Here is a 26,719-nt window from a genome sequence, read left to right on the forward strand (position 1 = left end):
CTGATGGGTACTTTACTGTTTCTAAATCTTAGCTATTAGAAATTGTGCTGCTATGAACATAGGGGTGCATATTTTCTTCCTGATTATTGTTTCTTAGGATATACCTAGAAGTTAGATCACTGTGTCAAATGAGAGTTCCATATTTAATTTTTTTGAGGAAACTATAATGTTTTCCACAGTGGCTGCACAAGTCTGTACTAGGGCTCCCTTTTCTCCACATACTCATCATCAACATTTGTCATTTGTTGATAGCCATTCTGACAGGTGTGAAATGATATCTCATTATTGTTTTAATTTGCATCTCTCAGATGATTAGTGACTTTCAGTATTTTTTTCATATGTCTCTTAGCCTTTGGTATGTCCACTTTGGAGAAGTGTCTATTTAGGTCCTTTGCCCATTTTTAATTACATTTTTTGTCTTTCTTTTATTAAGTTATATGAGTTCCTCCTATATTTTGGAAATTAACTCCTTATCAGATATATAATTGGCAAATACATGCAGTTTGCTCTCTTTTCATTTTGTTGATGGTTTCTTTTGCTGTGCAGAAGCTTTGTATTTTGATGTAGTCCAATTAGTTTATTTTCTCATTAGCTTCCTTTGCCCTAGGATATATATTGATAAACATATTGCTCCGAGAGATGTTTGATATTTTGCTTCCAATGGTTTCCTTTAGGATTTTTATGGTTTCATTACTGACATTTGTTTATCCATTTTGAGTTTATTCTTGTGTAGGGTGTGAGTTTGTAGTCTATCTTCATTTTTTGAAGGAACCTATCCATTTATCCAGCACCATTTATTGAGGAGACTGTCTTTACTCCATTGTATGCTCTTGCCTTCTTTGTCAAATATTAATTGAGAATATTGGCATAAGTTGATTTCTGGGTTCTCTGTTTTGTTTCATTGATCTATATGCCTGTTCTTTTGCTAGTACCAGGCTGTTTTGAGTACAGTGGATTTGTAGTACAAGTTGATATCTGCTATAGTAATTTCTTCAATTTTGTTCTTTCTCAAGAAAGAGAGAGCTATTCAGGCTATTTTTTTGTTTCATATAAATTTTTGAAGTGTTTGTTCTAATTCCGTGAAATATGCTATTGGTATTTTAATAGGAATTCCATTGAATTTATACATTGCTTTGGGTAGTATGGACATTTTAATGATGTTGATTATAACAATCCATGAACATGGTATATTCTTCCCACTCTTTAATATCTTCCTCTATCTCTTTTTTAAAAGATATAGTCCTGTAGCTTTTAGAGTACAGGTCTTTTACCTTTTCAAGTAAGTTTATTCCTAAGTATCTTAATTTTTTATAACAATAGTAAAAGGGGTATTTTGTTTGTTTGTTTATCTTTCCAAGAGTCCATTGTTGGTAGACAAAACTGCCATAGATTTCTGGGTATTAATTTTTTATCCTGCATTCCCACTGAATTTATTTATTAAGTCTAATATTTTTTATGAAGTCCTTAGGATTTTCTATGTACAATATCATATCATCTGCAAATAATGACCGTTTAACTTTCTCCTTTCCAATTTGGATTTGTTATTGCTTCTTATCCAATCGCTTTGGCTAGGACTTCCAGTACTATCTATAATAATAAAAGCATAATATGTTTATTAGACCAGAGAGCCGAACGACCTTCCTGAGCTCATTCTGGATGTCCTTTCCAATAAAGCTGTGGGGGCAAGGCAGAGGTGGTTAGAGATGATCAGCATGCAGGAGAGCAGTTAGTGGTGATCAGGCAGGCAGTGGTTAGGGGTGATCAGGCAGGCAGGCAGAGTGGTTAGGGGTGATCAGGCAGGCAGGAAAGTGGTTAAGGGAATCAAGCATGCAGGCAAGTGGTTACAGGTGATCAGGCAGGCATGAAAGCAGTTAGGGGCATTAGGCAAGCATGCAGAGTGGTTAGGGGCGATCAGGCAGGCAGGCAAGCATAGGCGGTTAGGAGCCAGCAGTCCTGGATTGTGAGAGGAATGTCTGACTGCCAGTTTAAATTTTTATTATTAATTCTATTTTGTTGTTGTTTTTTGAGGCTATGAATTTCAATCTCAGGAATGCTTTTGCTGTTTTACATAAATTTTGTGTTGTGTGTTCCTTTTCATTTGTTTCCAGGAACTTTTTTTTATTTATTCCTTAATCGCTTTGGTAACTCATTTCTTATTTAATAACATGCTATTTGTTTTCCATATGTATGCATGTTTTTCAGTGTTTTTATTGTAGTTTATTTCTCATTTCATGCTATTGTGATCTGAGAAGGTGGTTGATATGTTTTCAATTTTCTTGAACTTGTAAAGAATTTGTGTCCTAATATTTGGTCTATCTTTGAAAATGTCACATGTGCACTTGAGAATAATGTATATTCTATAGCTTTGGGGTGAAATGTTCTGAAGATGTTGATTAAGTCCATCTGATCTAGTGAGTTGTTTTAATATATTTAAATGTACCTATGTTGGGTACATATGAGTTTGCCAAGGTTATATCCTCTTGTATCAATCCCTTTACTATTATGAAGTGGCCTTCATCATCTCTCTTTATGGCCTTCACTTTAAAGTCTATTTTTTTCAGATATGAGCCATTTTTTTTTTTCATTTCCATTTGCCTGCAATATTTTTTCCATCCCTTAAATTTCATTCTTGGGAAACCAAGATGGCGGCATAGGTTAAACACCTAACCTACAGCCGGGCACAACAATTTCAAAAAACACAACTAAAAGTCAAAACAGACATCATCCAGAACCACAGGAAAGCTGGCGGACTGAAATGCCCACAAATAGAAGGAAAGAGAAAACCACAAGGATAATCAGAGGAGCCGTAAAAGCCTGAGGTATGGAGACATGGGTGGAGACACGAGCACGCGCGCGTGCGGGGAGGACGGAGCCGGAGAGGAAGGGGCGGCTGACGGCCTGGCCGACGTTCACTAGCAGGAAGGAGATAAAAGCTCCAGATTGCGCTGAACACCAGCTCCGACTGCACTGAACCCCAGTTCCTGGCGAAACCCTGGGAAGCCAGGCGCACGCTGGGGGAATGAATCTGGGCTGTGGGGCGCAGGCACAGAGGAGCGGCAGAAGGCAGAGCTCCAGAGGCGCGCACGGGAAGGTGCGCAAAGGACGGACTGTTGCCTGCGCCACTGAATTGCCCTGCTGGGAAGGAGTCAAAAGCACCAGACTGCGCTGAGGCCCAGTTCCAACTACACTGAAACCCAGTTCCAGGCAAGAATCTGGGAATCCAGATTCATTAGGGGAGAGACTAGACTGTTTGGCAGCGGGCGAAACTCCAGGGCGCGTTTCTCTCAGAGGTGTTTGCAAGGAGTACAGAGGGACACAGACACAGGAACCTCATAGGGCGGGGCTGACAGGAAGCCAAGGTTGTAGGCTCCACCCTGTAACCCCGCCCCATCCAAGCTGAGCACAGAAGCTTTTCCCTGCTGAGTGCCTCAGGCAGTAGCTGACCTACACTCCATTGGAGACCCAGAAACGAGGGCATCTAGTGGTTGGTGTGAGATGACACCAGATTTCAACCACTTGCATAAGGGATTCATTCAAGAGGCAGACTCAGTGAGCGCCAAAGCATTGCTGCATCAAGACCCGGCCCATAAACATGTCTCCTGCACAGCAACTCTTCCTATATAGACAAAGAGGGTCCTCACGGCCAATTGGCCTGGAGGACAATTCCTCCCAGTGACACCAACAACAATCAAGACTTAACTGTACAAAGGAGGACCAAGATGGAGACATAGGGCGGAAGCCTGATCGTTGCCTACCACAACAATTTTGAGACTACGACGGGAGAGCAGAGCAGACACCATCCAGAACCACCGGAGGGCTGGCTGAGCAGATGCTCTACAACTAGTATAAAAGAGAGGGGTACGCGGGATGATGCTGATGCAGGTGACCCAAAGTCCACACTTTAAGCACTATGGCTCAGGCGACACAATGGCGGCCAGGAACGTGCTCGGCGCAGTTCCCCCGGCGGTCTCTGGCTGAGGGGACGGCTCCACTTGCTGCCGAGCACGGACAGACAAGCCCCTGGGAGACATGGGGTGGGAGACTCCGCGCTTGCTGACCTCCGAGTCCTTCAAGAATCTCAACGCCCCGGAAGCGGCCAGGTGCACACGCTCGGCGACCGGCCACCGCTGCAGACCCAAGGGACGACGCAGCAACACCGGGCACACCGGAGCTTTGCCGAGCCCGCTGCCCAACGAGTTCTGCAGCAGCCGCCCTGGAGCTCTGAGAAAATGGCCGAGGGAATTGCTGAGGGGGAATTGACCAACAGGAATTGGGATCAAGAAGACGAAACCCCGCTGAGACCCGGGTCCAGGCGAGGCTGCGAGCCTCTGGGCTCGGGTGTGGTCACACGCCCTTGGGTCTAGGTGAGGCCTCACGCCCCTGGGTCTGGGTGAGGCCACGCACTCCTGGGTCCAAGTGAAGCCGGATTCCGGGTTCGGGTGAGGCCATGCACCCCTGGGTCCGGGTGAAGCTGAATCCTGGGTCCGGGTGAGGCCGTGTGCCCCTGGATCCGGGTAAGGCTAGGTCCCGGGTCCGGGTGAGGCCGTGCGCCCCTGAATCCGGGTGAGGCTGGGTCCCGGGCCCGGGTGAGGCCATGTGTCACTGGGTCTGGGTGAGGCTGGGTCCCGGGTCCGGGTGAGGCCATGAGCCCCTGGGTCTGGGAGAGGCCACGTGCCCCTGGGTCCGGGTGAGGCCATGTGTCCCTGGATCTGGGTGAGGCCTCGCGCACCTAGGTCCTGGTGAGGCCACGCACCCCTGGGTCTGGGAGAGGCCATGTGCCCCTGGACCTGGGTGAGGCTCGGTCCCTGGGCCCGGGTGAGGCCACGCGCCCCTGGGTCCAGGTGAGGCCTTGCGCCCCTGGACCCGGGTGAGGCTGGGTGCCTGGGCCCGGGTGAGGCCACGCGCCCCTGGGTCCGGGTGAGGCCACACGCCACTGGACCCGGATGAGGCTGGGTCCCTGGGCCCGGGTGAGGCCATGTGCCCCTGGGCCCGGATGAGGCCTTGTGCCCCTGGGTACGGGTGAAGCCGGATCCTGGGTCCGGGTGAGGCCGTGTGCCCCTGGATCCATCCGGGTGATGCTGGGTCCCGGGCCCGGGTGAGGCCACGCGCCCCTTGGTTCTGGGTTAGGCCACGTGCCCCTGAGTCTGGGTGAAGCCGTGCCCCTGGGTCTGGCCAAGACCAAACCAGAGGGAGTCAGACCTCCGTTACCACCATTTGCCCACCATCCAGAGCTGAGGGGTCAGTGCTGACATGTACACATAAGGAACTGGTGGACATTGAAATTGGGTCTCAAAAGAACTGTTGGTCCAGAAAGAAACTCACTACAGACTGATTCATTTGCCTGTCAGCATAACTATTATTGCTCATCTCACATTCAGTTCTTATAAGTATATATCTAGTGACACATGATCTCGCTCATCTAGGGGAAATGATGAACAACATAGACTGAGGAACAAGAACAGAACCAGAAACAAGGAGGCATCGATCGGACTATCGGGCCTCAGAGGGAGAATAGGGGAGGGTGGGGGGAGGGGGGAGAGATCAACCAAAGGACTTGTGTGCATGCATATGAGCCTATCCAATGGTTAAGTTCAACAGGGGGTTGGGGCATCCGTGGGGAGGGGTGTGGGATGGGAATGGGGGGATGAAGACAAATATGTGACACCTTAATCAATAAAGAAATTTAAAAAAATAAAAAAAATAAATTTCATTCTTTATGATCCTTTTGGTCTGAGGTGGGTCTGATAGACAGTATATATATATATATATATATATATATATATATATATATATGGGTTATGTTTTCTCATCCATTCAGATACCCTATATCTTTTTATTGGAGCATGCACACCATTTACATTTAAGGGTATTATTGATAGGTACATATTTATCACCATTCTTATTCTTTATGCCTTTCTTCTTCTTCTTCTTCTTCTTCTTCTTCTTCTTCTTCTTCTTCTTCTTCTCTCTTTCTCTCTCTCTCTCTCTCTCTCTCTCTCTCTCTCCTCTCTTCTCCTTACAATAGTCCCTTTAGCATTTCTTGCAGTGTTGGTTTGGTCATAGTCAACTCTTTTAGCCTTTTTGTCTGCAAAACTCTTTATCTCACCTTTGATTTTGAGTGATAACCTTGCTGGATAGAATAGTCTTGGGTTCAGTCCCTTGGTTTTCATTACTTTGTATACTTCATGCCATTCCTTCTGGCTTGAAGTGTTTCTATTGAGAAGTCAGTTGTCAGTATAATGGGAGCTCCCTTTTAGTTAACTTTCTCTCTCTCTCTTGCAGCCTTTAATATTCTTGCTTTGTATTTAATGTGTGCCATTTTAATTATTATGTTCCTAGGTTTATATCTTTTGGAGTTCATCTTGATTGGGACTCTCTGTGTTTCCTGAAATTTAGTGACTTGTTTCTTTACCAAGTTAGGGAAATTTTCTGCCATTATATCTTCAATCTGGTTCTCTATTCCTTTCTCAGATTCTTCTCCTTCTGGTACCCATATCATATGAATGTTGTTATGTTTAATGTTGTCCCAAAGCTCCTGCTTTTTAATTTTTTTCCATTTGATGCTCTGAATGAGAATTTAGCTAATTCAGCCCTTGATTTCTTCTAGTCTATTGTTGAATCCTTCCAGGGTGTTCTTTATTTTAGCTATGTTATTCCTCATTTGCAATTGATTCTTATTTATTATTTCAACTTTTATTTTTCATGTTGGTGGAGTTCTCATTAAGTCCCTTATAACTCTCATTAAGTTTTTTGTTGTTCTCACCGAATTGTTTGGGCACCCTTATTGCCATTACTCTTAAATCTTTAGGTGAAAAATAACTTGCCTCCATTTCATTTCATTCCTTTTTTGGTGATTTCTCCTTTTTTTTCATTTAATTGTTATTTTTTTGTTTCTCCATTTTTTTTCTGTCCCTTTGTTTTTGTTTCTATGTATTAGACCAAACTGCTATGTCTCCCAGACTTTGTGGGGTGCTCTTATGTAGTAGCTCTTTTGTAGGTCCCATTGGTGCAATATCTTAAATCTCCTGAACTGGGTGCTCTAGGAAATCCCCTTACTGATTTATTTGGGTTCTCCTGTTGTAGTTGGGTCTTGAATATTATTGTCTCCTTAATTGATGGAGTCTTCTCTCAGGCTATGTGATTTATCCCCAACCACATTGTGCAAGCTATTGTCAAGGTGCTGATAGACCAGAACAAAATATAACACAAGAAAACATGAAACAGAAGCAACAAAACAAAAATATACACAAGACCCATACAGTAACAACAAAAGCAACCTCTAGAGAAGAGAGAATTAGGAAAGAGAATATAAGGCAAGAATGATGAGAAAAAATAATGAAAATGTATGAGGAGAAAATAAAACAAAGCACAAACAAAAACAAAATGCCTGCCCCACGTTGCTCAGCGGTTGAGCATTGACTCAAGAACCAAGAAGCCACTTGTTTGATTCCCAGTCAGAACACATGTCTGGGTTGCAGGCTCGATCCCCTTTGGGAGGCATTCAGGAGGCAGCCAATCGATGATGTTTTTCTCTCATTGATGTTTATATCTCTCTATCCCTCTCCCTTCTTCTCTCTCTAAAAAAAACAGTAAATAAATATATTTTAGCCGAGACCGGTTTGGCTCAGTGGATAGAGCATCGGCCTGCGGACTCAAGGGTCCCAGGTTCGATTCCGGTCAAGGGCATGTACCTTGGTTGCGGGCACATCCCCAGTAGGGGGTGTGCAAGAGGCAGCTGATCGATGTTTCTCTCTCATCGATGTTTCTAACTCTCTATCCCTCTCTCTTCCTCTCTGTAAAAAATCAATAAAATATATTTAAAAAAAAAAGAAGATAAATTTAAAAAGGGACAAAAAGAAATAAAAGAAAAAAGAGAAAACAATGCACAGATCCTGAGGGTGGGACAGGCTGAATCATCTAGGTTAGTTTTTTTTTTTTTTTCTTTTCCTTCCCTGAGGCTACTGGGAGCAGCTAGCTCCTCTCAGGAAAAAAAATGGCTGTTTCGGTTTGAAGGCCTATGACCAAATACTCCTGGCTGCTGCTTTTCCATGTCTCCCCACAATGCTTCCCATCCTTAGGCACCTTGCGTCTCCATCTCCCTCCCTTACCTAAACCTTGGGTGAGTATCTGCAAATGAAAACTCCTGTGCTCTGGGTTTAAAAAACAAAACAGCAACAAGAACTGCATCTTTCTCTCCAACTGGCTTTAGTCTACTGCCTCCAGACTCCACCACAACCAGAAACCCTGTGGCCTTTCATGGCTGGGTGTAACATAAGCTGCTGGTCTTGGCTCTGGTGCTACAGCCTGTGGATCCCAGCCTGTGTTCCAGGCCTCTATCCTCTGAGGGAACCTACCATCCCATAGCTGGGAGCTCCCTCCTCACTCTTGGCCCGCTGGCCTGCCACCTGTGAAAGATGGGTCAGCTACTCTCATGACCTCACCCTTCCTACTAATCTCCAGGTATTTTCTGTCCTTCCTTTATATAAGTCTCTTCCTTAGCTGGACCTCAGTTAGTAATTCCAGGTGAATGTTGTCCAATTTAGTTGTATTTACAGTCTGGCCCTGGGAGGAGATGCACAATAGGTCTGACTATTCAGCCACCATTTTTTCTCCCCCCAGTAGTTCACTCTTAATCTCCTTAATTGCATGCTTCATGTCCAGGATTTCTGATTGTTTCTTTTTTAAAATATATTTTTTATTGATTTCAGAGAGGAAAAGAGAGGGAGAGAGATAGAAACATCAATGATGACAGAGAATCATCTATCAGCTGCCTCCTGCACGCCCTCTATCAGAGATTGAGCCTGTATCCCGGGCATGTGCCCTTGACTGGAATCGAACCCAGGACCCTTCACCACTGAGCCACTCCAGCTGGGCCTGATTGGTTCTTTTTAAAGTTTCAATCTCTTGAGTAAAGTACTCATTTTGTTCATCGATTTGTTTTCTGAGTGCACTGAATTGCCTATCTGTATATTCTTGCATCTCGTTGAGTATTTTCAGAGCTTTAATCTTGAAATTAATGACCTGTATAGCTGCTTTCTTTGAAGAGGTCTTTCTGCTACTTTCCAGTAGATGGCACTGAATCACAAGATTTTTATCTCTGTGATCTCTCAGTCTTGATCTCCACAGCTTCTGTAAGGCAATACAGCCAGCCACTCTGGGGGTGGGGTTTATTTTGCCCTCACTGTATTGGGGATCCATCACAGAGGGAAACAACTGTTCTACTGCAACAGCTCTTGGTTTACGGATAATATGCTCCTGGACCTGACTCCAAAGGCAATGGGAGGCGAGTTTTGGGATTCCAAGTGACAGCAGGGCTCTGTGGTTCCATTTCTTTGTCTGAAACACCAGCAACCGGCTCAACATTTGAAACCCGCATGGTAGAACTTCATATTCTGTCAGGAGTCTGCTGACTCAGACACTGTTTGCTCCCTCACTGCTCACTGTACTCTGTTCCTCTTGGTTGAAGGAAGTGCTTGCTGCTGCCAGGTTTCTCTTTTTCCCAGCCAGGCCACATGCTTCTGGCTACAGGGCTGTATCTATGGCCCGTCTGTGCTTTCCTCCCTTTTCCTCTCCCCACTTATTCCCGGTTGCCCACCTTTAAATGTTTCAATGCTCAGGTTTCTCAGGCATGTGTCAGGGATTTTTTTGTTGAATTATAGTTGGTTAACTTGTTGAAATTTCAGGAGGAGAAGACAAGGTGCACTATCATGCAATCAATCCTCTGATGTCACTTTTCAGAAGATTCTTAGCATTCTTCTGAAAGTTGTCACTTTCCTCCTATGTCACACTTCTAAATATTCTCCAAAGTTCATCTGTAATGGTTTTGTCTATGGGTACCTGATTAAGATGCTATTACTCAACATGACTTAGGACTGACATATTTATTGTTTAGGCAGAGGCAGCTCTTTGAGATAGAAGGCTGACCCATTGGCATACCCCAGGATGTATGAGAGTTAATTTTTGCTCTGAGGAATACTTCAGAGAAAATTATCAAGCTGTTAGCCCAATTGAACAAATCAAAAGGGCAATTTTGAAGCTCATGGGATTCCAGGAATCAGTCTGCAAGGGTAGGTGTGGGCCACGACACTTTGGAGGGAAGGTGATATTAAAATGTGTCAGGGATTGCAAATACCACTGCTGCGCTTGATGATTCACTAGGAGGACCCACAGGACTCCATATGTAGTTATAATCAGCAAAGGAATGAGGTATATGTGATGCAGTTCTGAAGAAACCAGCTTAAGCTTCCAAGTGCTCTCTTCCAGTGGAGTCACACAGGATACATTTAATTCCTCTAGCAACAGGTTGTGATACTGTGCAATGTTGTCAGCCAGGGAAGCCCATTTAGAGACTCAACTGGTCACATACCAAAATTGCCAATTTCCCAGAGTAAAAGCAGATGCTCAGCATCAGTCATTGTTTTTACAGCTTAGTCACAGTAACTAAACTAGATCTGTTCTGGGACTGATAAGAATATTTTTGAAATCCAAGTTCCCAGATTCCAGCCAAGGACCAACCTTATAAACAGGCATTTCTAAGGATAACACACTCTCAGGCCAGCTATATCACCCCTTTTTTATATATTAGGTGACCTAGATTCAATAACCAACTCATTCAAGCTGTTTCCAAATATCTTAAGATAGATAAATCAATGGAAACTGAATAAAAATTGTCCACCTACTTCCTCAGTTCAATATCAGAAGGCTTCAGGACAAATATAATCATTTTGACTAGCACGGAAATGGATCATCTAAAGCCCCAGTACTTGTGCTTCAGAACTCTGGTTGAATGTTGTACATCTTATGCATTTCTGAGTCTGTCATGATGTCCCTGCTTCAGGAGGTTGCTGAGATAGTTCAACACAAGTCATTGGGTGAATTGCTATTGTGACTTAGGTTGTTATTTTTTATTTCTTCCTTTTCACCATTCTTCTTTATTCACCTATTACCATTGATTCCACTCATCAGAAGTCCTGATATGTGAATATAGAGGAATATAGCCCCATACTATTTAGTGAGACCACTAGTCATAATAATAGATTATATTTCTTCTTGAGTTATATAATATGTCAGGTCCTTAAATGTATCAACTGACTTAATCCTCACAATTAACAATATAATAAATTAGATATTGTTATTGTCCCAATTTTACAGATGAGAAAACTGAGGCACAGAGATCATAAGTACAATCTTGAATTCACCAAGACTAATGAGGCAGGGAGTGATTTAAACCCAATTGGAATGACCCCAGAGCCCACACTCCTTAACACTTCTCTTTTATTGAAGGCCCAGAGTTGTCTTTAAGATAATCTGTTATGTGGACTATATTCTCTTTGGTTCTGTCTCTGATATGTGTTTTTTATATTTTTATTGATTTCATAGAGAGGAAGGAAGAGGGAGAAATAAATAGAAACATCAATGACAAGAATCATTGATCGGCTGCTTCCTGTATGCCCCCTCCTGGGGATTAAGCCTGCATCCTGGGCATATGCCCTAACCAGGAGTTGAACCACAAACTCCTGGTTCATGGGTCAACAATGAACGACTGAGCCATAGAGGCCAGGCTGACTCTTATATTTACTGGCCAATTCTCTTTACTTCTTTTATTCGCTGAAGTCTCCAAGTATTTTTTGCAAAGTAGATTTTTCCCAATAATTACTTTCATCTTTTATCATTTACAGTTATGTCAAGTCATACCTTCTTCCTGACAAATCTAGAAATAATAAACGCAAGACCAAAATCAGAACAGGCATCAATCCAGAATTCAATGAAACACTAAAGGTAAGTAAATAGTCTCTTATGGTAACTCTAGTGATACTGTTCACAACTTCATTGGTTTAGAAGTAACTACAAAGAATTTGCATGTATATTTTATAAAAGTAGAATTTGAATAAATTAATGTAATACTCTTGGCTTTCCTAATAGTTTTTTTGGAAAAGAAACAATGTAAATCACTATTACTTTGTTTATTTCTCTGTTGATGCTAAAGTTGCAGCTTAAGTAGAGAAGATCCAGTAAAATTACATCTGAGCTGGCACATCTTGTCCAAAAAAATATATTTTACCCTTTGGAAAACTGTTTTTTTCTAGTTCCCCACAAAAGGAAGTTTGTAACTGACTTAGCAGGTCACTTTGTACACACTCATTGTTCTGGTAACACAGAATGAATATGTGCTGTTTCTTGTTAAGGTTTCAGAATTTGGCTTAATATAGGCATGTGGTTAATGAACAGTGGAGATGCAGAGTTAGATTTGAGATATATGAGAGAAAGTGGCCTAAATAAGTTATGACGCAGGCCTCAATCCTAGAAAAATTACTTTTCCCCATTGGCTTCCATGTAATAACACCATCTCTCACCCTGGACCAATCTAGACTGGTAAGGAAAATCATGGAGACTAGAATGTAGAGATTATTGCCAGTAACAGGGAAATTTATTCATCTTGTGGACAGAGTGATGGATCTAATGTCAAGCATAACAGGAAGTTGGTGAATGAGGGCATGTGTCAGTGGAGTCATGTGCAGAAGCAGGAGGCAATATCAAGGCAGATAAAAATAAGAATAAATAAATATAGGGTTAATACAGTGACCATAATAGGATAGCAGAGCTGAGACCATAGAGAATAGATAAACAGAGTGACATGACAAATTCAGGAAGCATGGAGCTAAGGTTAATCATGTTAGGAACAGCAAGGAATCATTATAGATGAAAATCCAAGATCAGGAATTAGCCGGTCTGAAGCATGTCCTACGTGGTAGTTGAATAAAACAAGCAGAAGGTTTGAGGGTGTATGAACATGTGGCCCTGGATAAATTGTACTGGAAAAGGAAAATCTACCTGAGCAACATTTTCTTTCTGTTCTTTCTATATTTACATTTACATTTTCATCTCTACACTTAGGCTGGACTTTATGAAGTTTGGTGTTCATAAGTGTCTCATTGTCAGTACTTTTCTGGATATGTGAGTTCTCATTATGAATAAAATAAGACAGAGAAGTTGAAGAATTGATATATTAAATTTTAAGCTGATAAAATGGATGTCAAAAATAATTAGGCAAATTAAAACCAGGTAAAACTGGAAATGGGAAAAACTTCATCACCTAACACTTTTTTATACAATACTTGAAGTTGATTGACTTCCCCCTAAATATTTTTCTGATATATCTTTCAGTGCTAGGTCTAACACAAAATGAGCATATGGAATAGAACCTCAGTTGTAGTGGAAACAAAGAAAAAACTTTTTGGATTTGGTTTGTTCAATTACTAATGCATCTGATCTGAAAGGTGGTGAAAATAAATTTCAACCTGCCCTGGAATTGGCCAGAGCCTTCCATGTGAAATGTGATGTTGTCAATCTCATTTGCAGTATACTATCAGCTATACCCAACTGGAAACAAGAACACTGCAGCTCTCAGTCTGGCATTATGATCGATTTGGACATAACAGCTTCCTTGGGGAGGTGGCGATTCCTTTTGACTCATGGAACTTTGAAAATCCAAGTGATGAGTGGTTTGTACTTCAACCCAAGGTAGTAAATGCTTCCAGATTAGTTGAACAGTTATGCAATGAGTCAAGTTATGATCCACATTGATGTCTTCCAGTTTGCAAGGGATAATCTGAAAAATTAGTACAGCTAATTTTGGAATAATATAATAAATGTAAATATATTCTTTTGGAAATATTTATTCAATATAGACTGACCATATAATGCAAACCACATAGTCATATATATTATTAATATGTTTTACTAAAAATGTATTCATCATTTGGAGGTCTCTATTGATAAACAGAATAAATACATGATATGATCCTATTAGAAAGAGAAAGCATTCATTTTTACATAAGCAAAAACAAATCCATGGATCAAGATCAGTGTCAAAACATTCTATTCCCCATTCTTTATAATTCAGACATAAGCAGGAGTTGTTTTACCTTGGCTCACATGAGGATGTGACCAATAGCTATGTGTCTGGTTTCCTACTTTCCTACTTTTGAGATTCATAACCCAGGACTTGAGTTATAGTCAGAGAAATAATCTCAAAGCTGGTTCTAGAAATTGATAATATAGTATGTTCTAAACTACCTTGGATTCACTCAATGCAGCTGGAGTCTTTCTACATGTAGTCAAGAGTAAAGTGAAAAAAGATCATATTTACATAACCAAACATTTTTCTTTATACAGAAAGACAAAAGAAGAAAAAAAAATGATGGTAAAGATAATGGACTCAAGTGAAAATTCCTGAGTTTAATCCTGGCAGCTTCATGATTCTCTGTGTAACCTTGGGCAAATTCCTTAACTTCCCAGGCTTTGGCATTCTCATTTGTGATATAATAGTTGAACATAGCTTATAGGGATGCTGCAAGGCTTGAATATGCATTTTATGTGATGCTTGCAGTATTGTGTCTGGCACATTTTAAACTCTCAATAAATGCTAGGTAATATCTATATTATATCACAGTCCCCTTATTGCAATTGACAGAAATCCCAACCCATACTGCTCAAAAACTAAAAAGAAATTGTTGGTCAGTGATTATCAAGTGTGGCTTGATCCAGATGCTCAGGTCTCTTTTCTCTGTGTTGACTTAATTTTCAGACTCATACAGTGTTTGCCTTCTTCACTAGCTACAGGTGTGTTTCTTTTGGACACTACACAATTTCAAGCCTCCCATCCTAGCACCACACTGTCTAAGAGAAAAGGGAGTTCTTCCTCCTCCAATAGTCTAACCAATACCCTGGGCCTGGTTCTCCTAATCCTAGATTATTTGCCCATCTTGAGATGACACTGTGGCCATAGAAATGAGCTACATTGACTGGTTTAAGACAATCAGAACATACACTAGTCCTAAAGGTGGTATTGCCCCAGAGGAAATCCAGGTATAGTAGTACTAAAGGAACAACACCTGACGTTATTTTACTTCTTATACATGTTCTACACAACTCCCACTGTATTTTGCTCATACTGCTAGACAAGAAAAAGCAAAGTTTGGGTATCAACAATAACAAATGTTGATCATCATCAGTAGCAGCATTGTTCCCATCTAATGATTACAACAACCATTGTGAGCTAAGTGCCATTATCCTCATCTTAATATATAAAAACCCTGGGTCTGTCACATCTGCAACAACTGGGAGGTTTGACCAACCAGAAGTCAGTCCTGTAGTCAGCCTGGGTTGCTGTGGCGACCCAGCACTGACTGCTATGGCTGCAGGCATGGTGATCCAGCACTGACTGCTGAGGGAGCTGCGAATCAGGCATGGAGAGAGGCCTGAAGAGAGAAACAGGGTCTGATCCGTAGCCTCTATGGCAGCTGTTGATCAGCATTCGCCTCTCTATTTAGCTCTGGGCCTGGTCAGCAGCCGCGTCCCCATTTCTCTCCGGGCCTCCACCAAGGCTGCTGATTAGCCCTGCCTTTCTGATCAGGCCCCATTGATAGGCCCAGAGATGCTGACTGGCATAGAAACTGACCAATCAGAACCAAATCTGGGTCAACTGTGAGGAGCCAATGGCTGCTTAGGAGGCGGAGCTTTTGATACTGACTGGCATAGAAACCGACTAATGAAAACCAAATTGGCCATCAGAAGAGGGCAGTTGGGGGTGAAATAAGGCCAGCAGGGGAGGGCAGTTGGGGCAACAAGGCCAGCAGGGGAGGACAGTTGGGGGGGACCAGGCCTGCAGGGGAGGGCATTTGGGGGCCATCAGGCAGGCAGGGGAGCAGTTAGGGGGTGATCAGGTAGGCAGGCGAGCAGTTAGGAGTCAGCAGTCCTGGATTGTAAGAGGGATGTCAGGCCTAAACCAGCAGTTGGACATCCCCCAAGCGGTCCCAGATTGGAGAGGGTGCAGGCTGGGCTGAGGAACACACACCCCCCCCCCGTGCACTAATTTGATGCACTGGGCCTCTAGTTGTTGGTTTTTTGTTTTTTTTCTTACTTAGGAAAAAACCTTTATTATCTAATCTTTCTATAGCTCTTTGTTTTATATAAGGAGACTGAGACCCAGAAATTAAATACAACTTTCTAGTGGGATTTTATAAATGTTGGTCTCAAACATGGTGGAAATAACTAATGAAAAAAAAATATGTAGGAGGTATAATTTGGCTGTGAGTAAAATCGACAAAAATGTAATAAAAATATTTAAACATAAAATAACTCAAGCCCATGACTAACATAAATGTGATAGAGATACAAAGTACAGTAATAACAACAAATGAATCCACAATAGCATAACAGTCTCCTGACATTAATTATGGAAAATATTTGGTCATTACAGCTTTACATTTCTTGGAATTGAATGAAATGACTCACCACAATGGATAGCATTTAATGTGACCTAACAATCTCCTAACACTTCATTCCTTATGTATATGGGTAAACATCATGGAATCATAGTTAGAAAATGTCTAAGGCATCATATGATGTATGACATAGATGAAGGATGAATAACATGCATTTTAGTACCTAAAATCAACTTTTCTACTGTAAATTTAACTTTAAAGCATATTGGGGCTCTTTGGAAATCAGCTTAGAATATCCTCTGTGCTCAGGGAACAACTATTCCAGGTAATCACCTTAACATTACCATTGAGTTGGTTTCACTTTCTACTATCATAAGGGAGAAGCATCTCTCTGAGCCTGCTCAAGGTAGAAAAGTTCTGATTGTGTTTAGTATCTGTTATACTCAGTTGGTTCTCTGCCAGATGTCTTTGGATTCCTTTCACCAAGTCTGTTAGGATTTTTGCTTCCAACCACCTCCACCTGAAACTCTCTTTAGAAAACTGTCCTTGGGTTACTGTAGCTTTTTCCACATGGGCAAAGAGCCAGAAGTTCTTTGGAGCTTATGGATCTCCTGCAACAAGGCAACTCTTAATCAACACCTTATAGGTGGGGTGGAGAAAGATCTGAAAACTCAATTCCCTTACTTAGTGTCGTAAAAACTCGGAGGTGTTACTTGTATTCCAGAGCACTCCTGCTGGATCATTCTGTGTCCCTGCTTGGATCCCTCCCTTCCCTGACCTGTTTTTCCCACCCTTCACTGGGTTATCCTGGGAATACTTTCTTAGTCACTTGTATAAGAATCCTCATCTCAGAGTTAATTTCTGGGGAATCCAATGTTAAGTTAGTGTCACTAATCCATGTCATCTCCCTCTGCCAAGCTTCCTCTGAAACATATGGAGGAAAGGCTGCAGGTTTGGACTTGCTTAGCTACTATTACATCCAAAAATGAAGGCGGGTACCCATGCAAAAACCTGCTCGGTATGCTGCGTCTCACTTCATTAGCGGCTCATCCTCAGGCGGAGCTGTGCTCTGTGTGGTGGTTAATTATCAGAAGTGTCACTTCATTCTCAATCTCTTGGATCAGTCGTTTTGATGCAGTTTGAGCAGCCCCAGAGACTTGATATTTCTTGTAGATTATCCAGCTGAGGAGGTAAAATGTGAGCTACAGGGACTAATTTATTTAGTAATAGAGGATCAGAATTAATAGCCCCCAAGATTTTGAAAATATAGATATGTTTTTGCAGTGGGGATACTGGAAAGACATAGTTCCTTACTTCTTATTGACTCTGTGTTAGTGGAAGCCCCTTAACACTTACCTTTGTTTTAGCTAGGTCTTACAGCACTAAGCCAGTCAGGAAGCTATTGCAGACCCAGAAAGAATTCAAGATACCAAACATACTATAAAGTAGTTTCACTGTATAATTTCCATTTTACTGCATGACATGGAATTTCTTAGTAGCTATAACTCATTATGTTACTGAAAGGCATGTTAGGTAGTTAAACAAGAAAGGTTTGTTAGTATGAATTACCATTCATGTGTTCCCAGAGGCACTATTATAAATACAAGTACCTTTGAAAATCAACAGCCAGTTTAAGTGGTTTTCCTAGGAAAATTTCTCTGTTCTGCCTTCAGGCAGAGAGTAAATGTAAATTCCTGTGGAATTGGTATCTAGCTAAAAGGCTGTCTCTTTATTAGGCAGTTTAGTAAGATATTGGTTTATAATTTATTATCCCATCTTAGACCTGTAAATGCACTGGGAACTGCTTCCTACTCTGATGAAAAGTGGCTCCCTCTTAAAAACAAACAAACCAAAAAACAACAACAAAAAAACAAACAAACAGAAGATAATGGGTATTCCTAATTATACTGCACCCCTGTTGAGAGACCGGACCACTTTTAATGTACTTTAAATAAATCCTAACCTTCACCTTGACACTCAATGCTCTCTTGATATGGTCCAGTCTTTTGAAACAAAGGAGGATGTCGGTGCTCTTCCCATATCCCCATTTTCCATGCATACATTGCTGTCCATGGCTTTCACTCCCACCAGCCAACACCTGTCAATCTTTGTAGGCTGTTGGAGTTGGTTTGATCTGTGGGCATGGGAAGCCAGAACAGCCTGGGTATTTAAGTTTCCTGGAGATTGAGGACAGAAGGAACAAACACTCTCACTCCTTTGCCTCCTATGGGACCAGCCCTGAGGTGCCCTGTCTTGTTTATATATCTCCCTGTGGGATTGAGCAAAAGTTACTCTTCACGAATTTTGCCTGATATCACAACCTTGTGAGTCTCACTTCACTTTCTGATCCCACTTCCCCACTACCCTTCCTAGTAAAACACTCTAACCTAAGTTCATGTCTTAGGGTCTTCTGGGGAACCCAGAGTAGACACTTTGCTTGCATCTTCCTTGCTACCATTTTCCTATACACACACCTCTAATGACACCTGACGTTATTTTACTTCTTATACATGTTCTACACAACTACCACTGTATTTTGCTCATACTGCTTTCTTGAAATAGACTAACCTTCTTTCCACTCTATCTTCATCTGACAATCTCTCCTAACCCAGTCTGGATTACTCTTTTTCTTCCCACAGTGGTTTGCTTGTACTTAATTGGAGCAACTGTCATCATTTTTATGACATTGAGCTTGCTATGTTGTAGAAGCCTAGGAGAAGACTCCCAACAATCAGAACTAATAGTAGGTCAATTAATAAAGGAAGTCACATAACATACACATACAAACACACATCTCCAATGCATTTCTTAAATGTTTATTTTAACTTAAATAAATGTGCATTTGTTTTCAAGTCTTTTAATATAGGAACAATTCATTTTATTCGAGCATGATTTCAGTTATTAAAATTCTGTCATATCTTTCTAGCATAAATTCTACCCCTTGTAAATAATCATCAACAGTTTCTAGTTTGAATTTCTCCACAGGAAAACAAGAATTTAAGAATACTTTCAAAGTAAACCAAATATAAAAATCTTTCTTAAATAGTCATATTTTTTCTAATCTTTATAGCTTTGAGCCCAAATATAATCCAATAGCTAATTTATTTTAAAATCTTTAGTTTTTCTAAACTATTCAACTTAATTTTTATAGTAACAGATAACTTTTTGTACTCTTTGGTTTATTATACAATTAGAACCACAAAGATACTTACCTGGCATAAAGTACTTGGGAGACTAATGCAGATGATTCTTGATGAGCATGCAGTTCAACTGGTGGACGCAGACATGCATGGTCTTTGTAGAAAGAAGCCCGCTCTTTATTGGAAATGGAGAGCATTAAATAATCTAATGAATCAGTTAAATGACAGAATGCCCAGCGAGAGTGGCTCAATGGTTGAGCATCAACCTATGAACCAGGAGGTCACAGTTCAATTCCTGGTCAGGGCACATGCCTGGGTTTTGGGCTCTATCCCCAGTAGAGGGTGTGCAGAAGGCAGCTAATCAATTATTCTCTCTCATCATTGATGTTTCTATCTCCCTCTCCCTCTCCCTTCCTCTCTAAAATCAATAAAAATATGTTTAAAAAAAATAAGGACAATGATAGAGCTTCTTCCTGTAGGTGTCCTGGATAGAATGAAAACTCATTGAAAGCAGGGTCTATGTCTTGGTATCCCTCCAAAACTTGACAAAATGCCTTAAAAGAACTACTACAAGAAGGCATTTCATATGTGTTGGTTGAATGTAATTCTGCTACTTTTGTCTGAGAAGGAATTACCTAGTGATATACAAGGAGAGCATGGTGCCTTGGAATTCTCTTGCAAGAATAAAAACAATACCCCTAAGCATTAGATATGTACAGGGTGCAAGATGACTTCCCCCTCATGACTTTCCTTTGTATGTGATTATGAAGCTACAGGACTTCATATTTATTGTTTCCTAATCTACACTAATAAAAGAGAAACATACAAATTGACCATCACTCTACTACGCCCACCAGTGAATCAATGAGTATGCAAATTAACCCAACTAAGATGGCAGCCGCCACGGAGTTGGAGCGAGCAGGAGGCTTGGGTTGCCCCTGGCGATGGAGGAAGCCAAGCTTCCCACCTGCCCTGGCCTCTGCTCAAGGCTACAAAGATTCAATTATAGAAGATAAATAAATCCCAGATACCTGCTTCCAGCTGGCCCTGGCCTATGCTTGGGTCACCGGGGGACTTGGCCAGCCTGAAAACCACCATAGGCCCCTCGCCCAGGCTGCCCCACGCCCCAAGGGAACCCCCACCTTGATCTGGGACACCCTTCAGGGCAAACCAGCTGGTCCCCACCCATGCACCAGGCCTCTATCCAATCTAATAAAAGTGTAATATGCAAATTGACCATCACTCCAACACACAAGATGGCTGTCCCCATGTGGTCAAAGATGGCTGCCCCCATGTGGACACAAGATGGCTGCCACAAGATGGCCAGCAGTGGAGGGCAGTTGGGAGGGACCAGGCCTGCAAGGGAGGGCAGTTTGGGGGAACCCAGGCCTGCAGGAGAGGGCAGTTGGGGAGGGGACAAGACCAGCAAGAGAGAGCAGTTAGGGGCAATGAGGCTGGCAGGGCTGGGCAGTTAGGAGTGACTGGGTCAGCAGGGGAGGGCAGTTAGGGGTGGCCAGGCTGGCAGGAGAGGGCAGTTTGGGGCAATTGGGATGAGAGGGGAACAGTTAGACATCAATCAGCCTGGCAGGGGAGTGGCTATGGGGTGATCAGACTGGCAGGCAGAAGCAGTTAGGGGCAATCAGGAAGGCAGGCAAGCAAGCAGTTGGGAGCCAGCAATCCTGGATTGTGAGAGGGATGTCCTACTGATATCGGGCCTAAACAGGCAGTCGGACATCCCTGGAGGGGTTCCAGATTGGAGAGGGTGCAGGCTGGGCTGAGGGACACACACCCCCGTGCATGAATTTTGTGCACTGGGCCTCTAGTTTTATAACATTTTAAGACTCTATTTATATAAAGTCACCAGTATATTTTAAGCTAAAAACCAATGAAACATTAAGAAATCCCAATAATACACTTTTAAAAAATATATATATGTTTTTATTGATTTGAGAGAGGAAAAGGGAAAGAGTGAAAGAAATATTGATTGACTGACTCCTACATGCCCCCTACTGAGGATCGAGCCCACAACCTAGGCATGTGCCCTGACCAGCATTCCAACTAGTGACCTCTTGGTTCATGGGTTAATGCTCAATTGTTGAGCCATACTGGCCAGGCACCAGTAATTCATGTTTTGATCCCTACTAATACACTATATATTAATTAGTATGTGACACCTGCACACATCACTGTTTTCTACCAACAAATTTTCCCACCCAAAGTTCTCCGCCAAAAGCAAATAGAGCCTGTTCCCAGATGTACAAAAAACTACCCTAAACCTTAGTGGTGTAAAACAATAATTTATTATTATCATTAATCATTCTGTGGGGTAGCTGGACTCACCTAGGTGGTTCTCATTTAAGGTCTATCATGTGGTTACAGCCAGATGGGAGAGTAAGGCTGAAGTTATCTTAAAGGTTGACCAAGCTAGTCAAGTTGGCTGTGTCAAACTTGATGTTGGCTGCCAGCTAGGAACTCACCCCTGACAATAGGTGCATCTACATGTGGCTTGGGTCTCTATCATGAGTTTTCAGAGAGAACATCCCAAGAATATCTATTCTAGGCGATAAAGTAGAAGCTGTTAATCTTAAGGCTCAGGCCCAAAAACTGGTACATTGTCACTTCTGCTACCAGTCAAAACAATCACAGAGCCCATTCAAATCCAAAAAGAAAGGACAAACACCCCACTTCTCATTAGCTACAGTATCAAAAAAGTAGTGACCTTTTGAATCTGCCATAGTATCCATTATAATTTTCCATTTATGACATTCTCATGGACTAAAATTTCTTGAAACTTCAAAATAATAAGAGAAGTCCTTTACAAATCACTTGTTCTAAAATAATCAGATTAAATATTAGATGGAGTTTGTTTCACCATGTAATCTCATTTTTCCCCTGGTAAGATGGATGAATAAAATATTTAAATGATTTTCCACACTTAATAATGAGTTTTACCACAATCAAGAGGAAAGACAGACAAGGATTCCTTTTGGTCTTTTCTTTCTTTTTTTTTTCCCTGAGGCTTGAACAGTTTCTGGGTTTGCTATGAATTTTTAGGTTTCTGAATTTTTTTCAGTCTGTCTTCTCTCAGAAGAGAGTAGTTCTCAAACCCTTGGATCTGTACTAAGGAGTCAGATTCCTTAATGAAGATCCTTAGAAAGTACATTACTTTTCTTAGCCTAATTATGAAGAATTAAAGTTCAGTTGACTCAGTGGCAAGTCAGAGGACTACAGAACATATGTTCTTGATTCACATTTTTTTTTTAATTTAAACTTTTGATTTTGGGATGACTATAGATCAATATGAAGTTATAATAAGCAATACAGAGAGATCTTATATAGCCATTACCCAATTTCCCTCAATATCACAGTCAAGGTACTGACATTGATATAATCTACCAATTTTATTCAGATTTCCTCAATTTTCATTTGTGTCTGTGCTTATGTATTTATTTCTATTCCAGTGTATCACATGTGTAGCTTTGTATGTCCACCACACAGCCAAGTTACAGAACAGTTCCATCATCACAAAATCCCTCATGTTCTTTTATGACACCCACTTTCCTCCTAGCAACCAGTAATCTGTTCTCTATACCTATCACTTTATAATTTTAAGAATGCCATATAAATAAAATTGTATAGTATGTATCCTTTTGATACTGTCTTTTTGTAACTCAGCATAATTTTCTAGAGATCTAAGTTGTGAATATCATTAGTCATTCCTTTTTACTGCTGAGTAGTAGTCTATGGTATAGATATATCGCAGTTAATTTAAACATCCACTTCTTGAGGGTCTTCTAGGTAGTTTCCAGTGTGTTACTATTATAAATAAAGATGATACAAATATTTGTGTACTGGTTTTTATGTGCACATAATCTTTTATTTCTCTAGGATAAATACCCACGAGTGCAATTGCTAGACTACATATTTAGTATTTTAAGAAACTGCCAAACTATTTTCCAGATTGGCTATACCATTTTACATTTCTACCAGCAATGTTTTAGTGAATTAGTTTTTCCACATTGAATTTTGGTGATGTGAATTATAATTGGTGGCTGGTAGCCCAATGTGAATCAAGCATTACTGCTTACTTTCCCCTTATTAGTCACTTATGAAAGCCTTGGGACATCAAGGACAGACAGGAAGAAGTACCTTATGAGATTATCTTCAGTGACATCTTTATCCCTGCCTCATACCCCAAACTATATGAATGTTCAGTGATGGTCCAGTCCTCAATGCATCACAGGCACTCAGTATCTATTAACTGACCAAATATGTGTTACACATCTCCTATCAAATTCTTTTTAATTTAATGTTAAAAGTTATATGCCTTCTTAGATTTTTCAGCCTCTCTTTTCTCCTACCTAAGACATTTCTTAAACCAGTAAGTGCTAACATAGTTGAATGGGAATGGATTGTCACATTTAAATCACCAAATAAATGTTGTACAAACATGGGCTACAAAATAACAAAACAAGCATTTTCACTTTTTCTTTTTATATGTATCCCCTTGGTCAGATGGAATTATCTACTGACATTGGCCTTCAATACAAAGGAGAGCTGACAGTTGTTTTACGTTATATTCCCCCAGATGAATACCGGACGTTCCCACCAGGACAACTTCAAGGTAAAGTAAAAATAAATGCCTTTAATCAAGAGCATTCTGTTCTAGAAGTGTGAGAATAGGGATCAGAGATTATTTGGACTCTGTTACTTTTGCAGTGCACACATGAAATGTAAAGGTTTAGGTGTCACTGGCTTTTGAGGAGAGTTGAGATGCACTATATATGGAGAAGGGTGTGGGGTTCTAAGTTCATACTTAGAAACCAGCCTTAATGGCAACATTTGTTTCTTTGAAGTCCCAGAGATATAGGATATTCCCTAGGGAGGGGGTTGTCTCAGAGAGGGGAGGTATAGATAGCTGCTGTATGGATTAATGACATTCACAGCTACCCAGCAAGTCTTGAGGAAGATGCTGATCTAGAACACAGAATGTAAAGAAAAAATCCAGATGGAGTCAACTTTTAAATCCCTCTTGCTTTTCTCCTTCCCTCAATTCCTATAGGCAGTCTCCTCTATCCTTCCATTCACTATCACCCTCTTCATTGTGACTCTGTGTAAGTAACTTACTATATCTTGGCCTCAGTTTCCTTACTTCATAGGGACATTGCAAGAATTAAATAGGTTCATTTACAAAACTGCTTAAAACTGTGCAAAATAAAGGTGGTGGTGGTGGTTATTATTCAGGTTGAGCACATTTCATAATAAAAACTAGAGGCCTGGTGCACAAATTCGTGCACAGGTGAGGTTTCTCAGCCTGGCTGGTGATTGAGGCCTATCGGGGGCTGGTCGGGGGGGGTGGGGCGGGGGGCTGTGGGAGGTTAGCTGGACAAGGGAAGGGGCTGTGGGAGGTTAGCCAGCCTGGGGGAGGGGCCACAGGAGGTTGGCCGGTGGGGAGGAAGGGCTGTAAGAGGTTGGCTGGCCAGGAGGAGGGGTTGCAGGAGGTTGGCCAGCCATCCCCCCAATCGGGGCCAATGGAGGGGCAACCGGCCGGGGGTGAGTGTTGGCCGACCAAGTGGGGAGGCTGCAGGAGGTTGGCTGGCAAGGGGAAGGGGCCGTGGGAGGTTGGCTGTGGGAGTGCACTGACCACCAGGGGACAGCTCCTGCATTGAGTGTCTGCCCCCTGTCAGTGCATGTCATAGTGATTGGTCCACCAGTCATTCTAGTCAATTCTAGTCATTCTAGTCATTCTGTTCGTTCTGGTTGTTTTGGTCATTTGGTCATTAAATAGGTTCATATATATATATATATATACCTAAGTGACCGTTATATATATATATATATATATATATATATATATATATATATATATATATATGATGTAGAAAGAGTTTTCTTTCACTCAAAAATGTAATTGTTCCTGGGCTATAGCCCTTATAAAGAATTGGCCCTGCATGGAGATGGCAATTTACAAGACTAAAATTTCAAAGAAGAGAGTTATGGAATTTTCTTTTTTTTTTTTAGCATTTTATTTTATTTATTTATTTTTAATTTCTTTATTAAGGTATCACATATTTGTCCTCGTCCCCCCATTCCCATTCCACCCCCCTCCCCACACATGCCCCCACCCCCCTGTTGTCCTTAACCGCCAGTTAGGCACATATGCCTGCACACAAGTCCTTTGGTTGATCTCCCCCTTTACCCCCACCCTTCCCTACCCTCCCCCCGAGGCCCAACAGTCTGATCCATGCCTCCTTGTTTCTGGGTCTGTTCTTGTTCATCAGTCTATGTTGTTCATTATTTCCCCTAGATGAGTGAGATCATGTGCTATTAGAAATACACTTATAAGAACCGAAAATGAGACAAGCAATAATGGTTATGGTGACAGGCAAATGGATCAGTGTGTAGTGAGTTTCTTTCTGGGCCAACAGTTCTTTTGAGACCCAATTTCAATTTCCAACAGTTCCTTATGTGTACATGTCAGTACTGACATTTCAGTTCTGGATGGTGGACAAATGGTGGTAATGCAGGTCCACCATCTGTCTGGTTTGGTCCTGGGCAATCTGCAGTGATGCACAGCTGCTAAGTGCTAGTATGGGAAGGCCACATCAGAGTCTTTCATCTCTGGACTGCTTCTCTTCTGTCTTCATGGCTGGAGTAGTTCTGTCGATTCCTCTCTTGCTGGAATCCACATGGTCTCGGAGTTGTTTTCTGAAAATATACAAACATATTCTCGACCAAAAGTTAATAAAGGAATATTTTCTATAAATTTGACTGGGGATCCTTTTTCAATTTTTGCCCAAATGATTTTCCTCTGGCTTGTTTTGTCACCTTGTGTGTTTTTCATGGGTGTCTTGCTTTTAGCCTTACAGTTAATTTTCTAAAGTATTAATTTTCTAGATGTAATTTACTTACAGGATATTTTTCCTTACATGATATTCCTCTACTATCCCCTCCTTTTTTTATTTAAATGTTAGGAGGCTTTTGAAAATTTTATAATGTAGTCTTGATGGCTTTTAAATTTTAATTTTTGCACTCTAATATTACTGTTTTAGGTTCATTATATGGTGCACAATTTTATCAATTTTATCGTGAGATGAAGTACCAATAAAAATTTTAGTTGACACTTTAGGAACACCTTTTTGTCCAGTACAATTAATTTTTCTAGAATATTCGCTTGTTTCAACTAGCCAATTTAAATTTGCCTGAAAACTTGACTACTATTTTACTGTCAAATTTATTACTCTAACAATAATCTTGTTTTACCCTGTAAATATTGGTGGAAGGGATTATTTGCCTTCTTGAGTAGGTCCTGAGCATTCCTGGTGGTAGGCTGGATTTAGATATCGTAAACCC

The 26,719-nt window shown here is 41.3% G+C and overlaps 1 protein-coding gene across 1 annotated transcript in view; it reads left to right on the plus strand.

The window, feature by feature from the left end:
- Positions 1-26,719, plus strand: part of SYTL5 (synaptotagmin like 5) — a 314,612-nt gene that overhangs the window by 276,268 nt on the left and 11,625 nt on the right. Inside the window, 3 exon segments of the mRNA XM_054719382.1 lie at positions 11,679-11,778; positions 13,360-13,521; positions 23,882-23,990. Of these exon segments, the coding sequence (XP_054575357.1) occupies positions 11,679-11,778; positions 13,360-13,521; positions 23,882-23,990 (371 nt within the window).

This window comes from Eptesicus fuscus, chromosome 1 (assembly GCF_027574615.1).
Source record: "Eptesicus fuscus isolate TK198812 chromosome 1, DD_ASM_mEF_20220401, whole genome shotgun sequence".
NCBI lineage: Eukaryota > Metazoa > Chordata > Mammalia > Chiroptera > Vespertilionidae > Eptesicus > Eptesicus fuscus.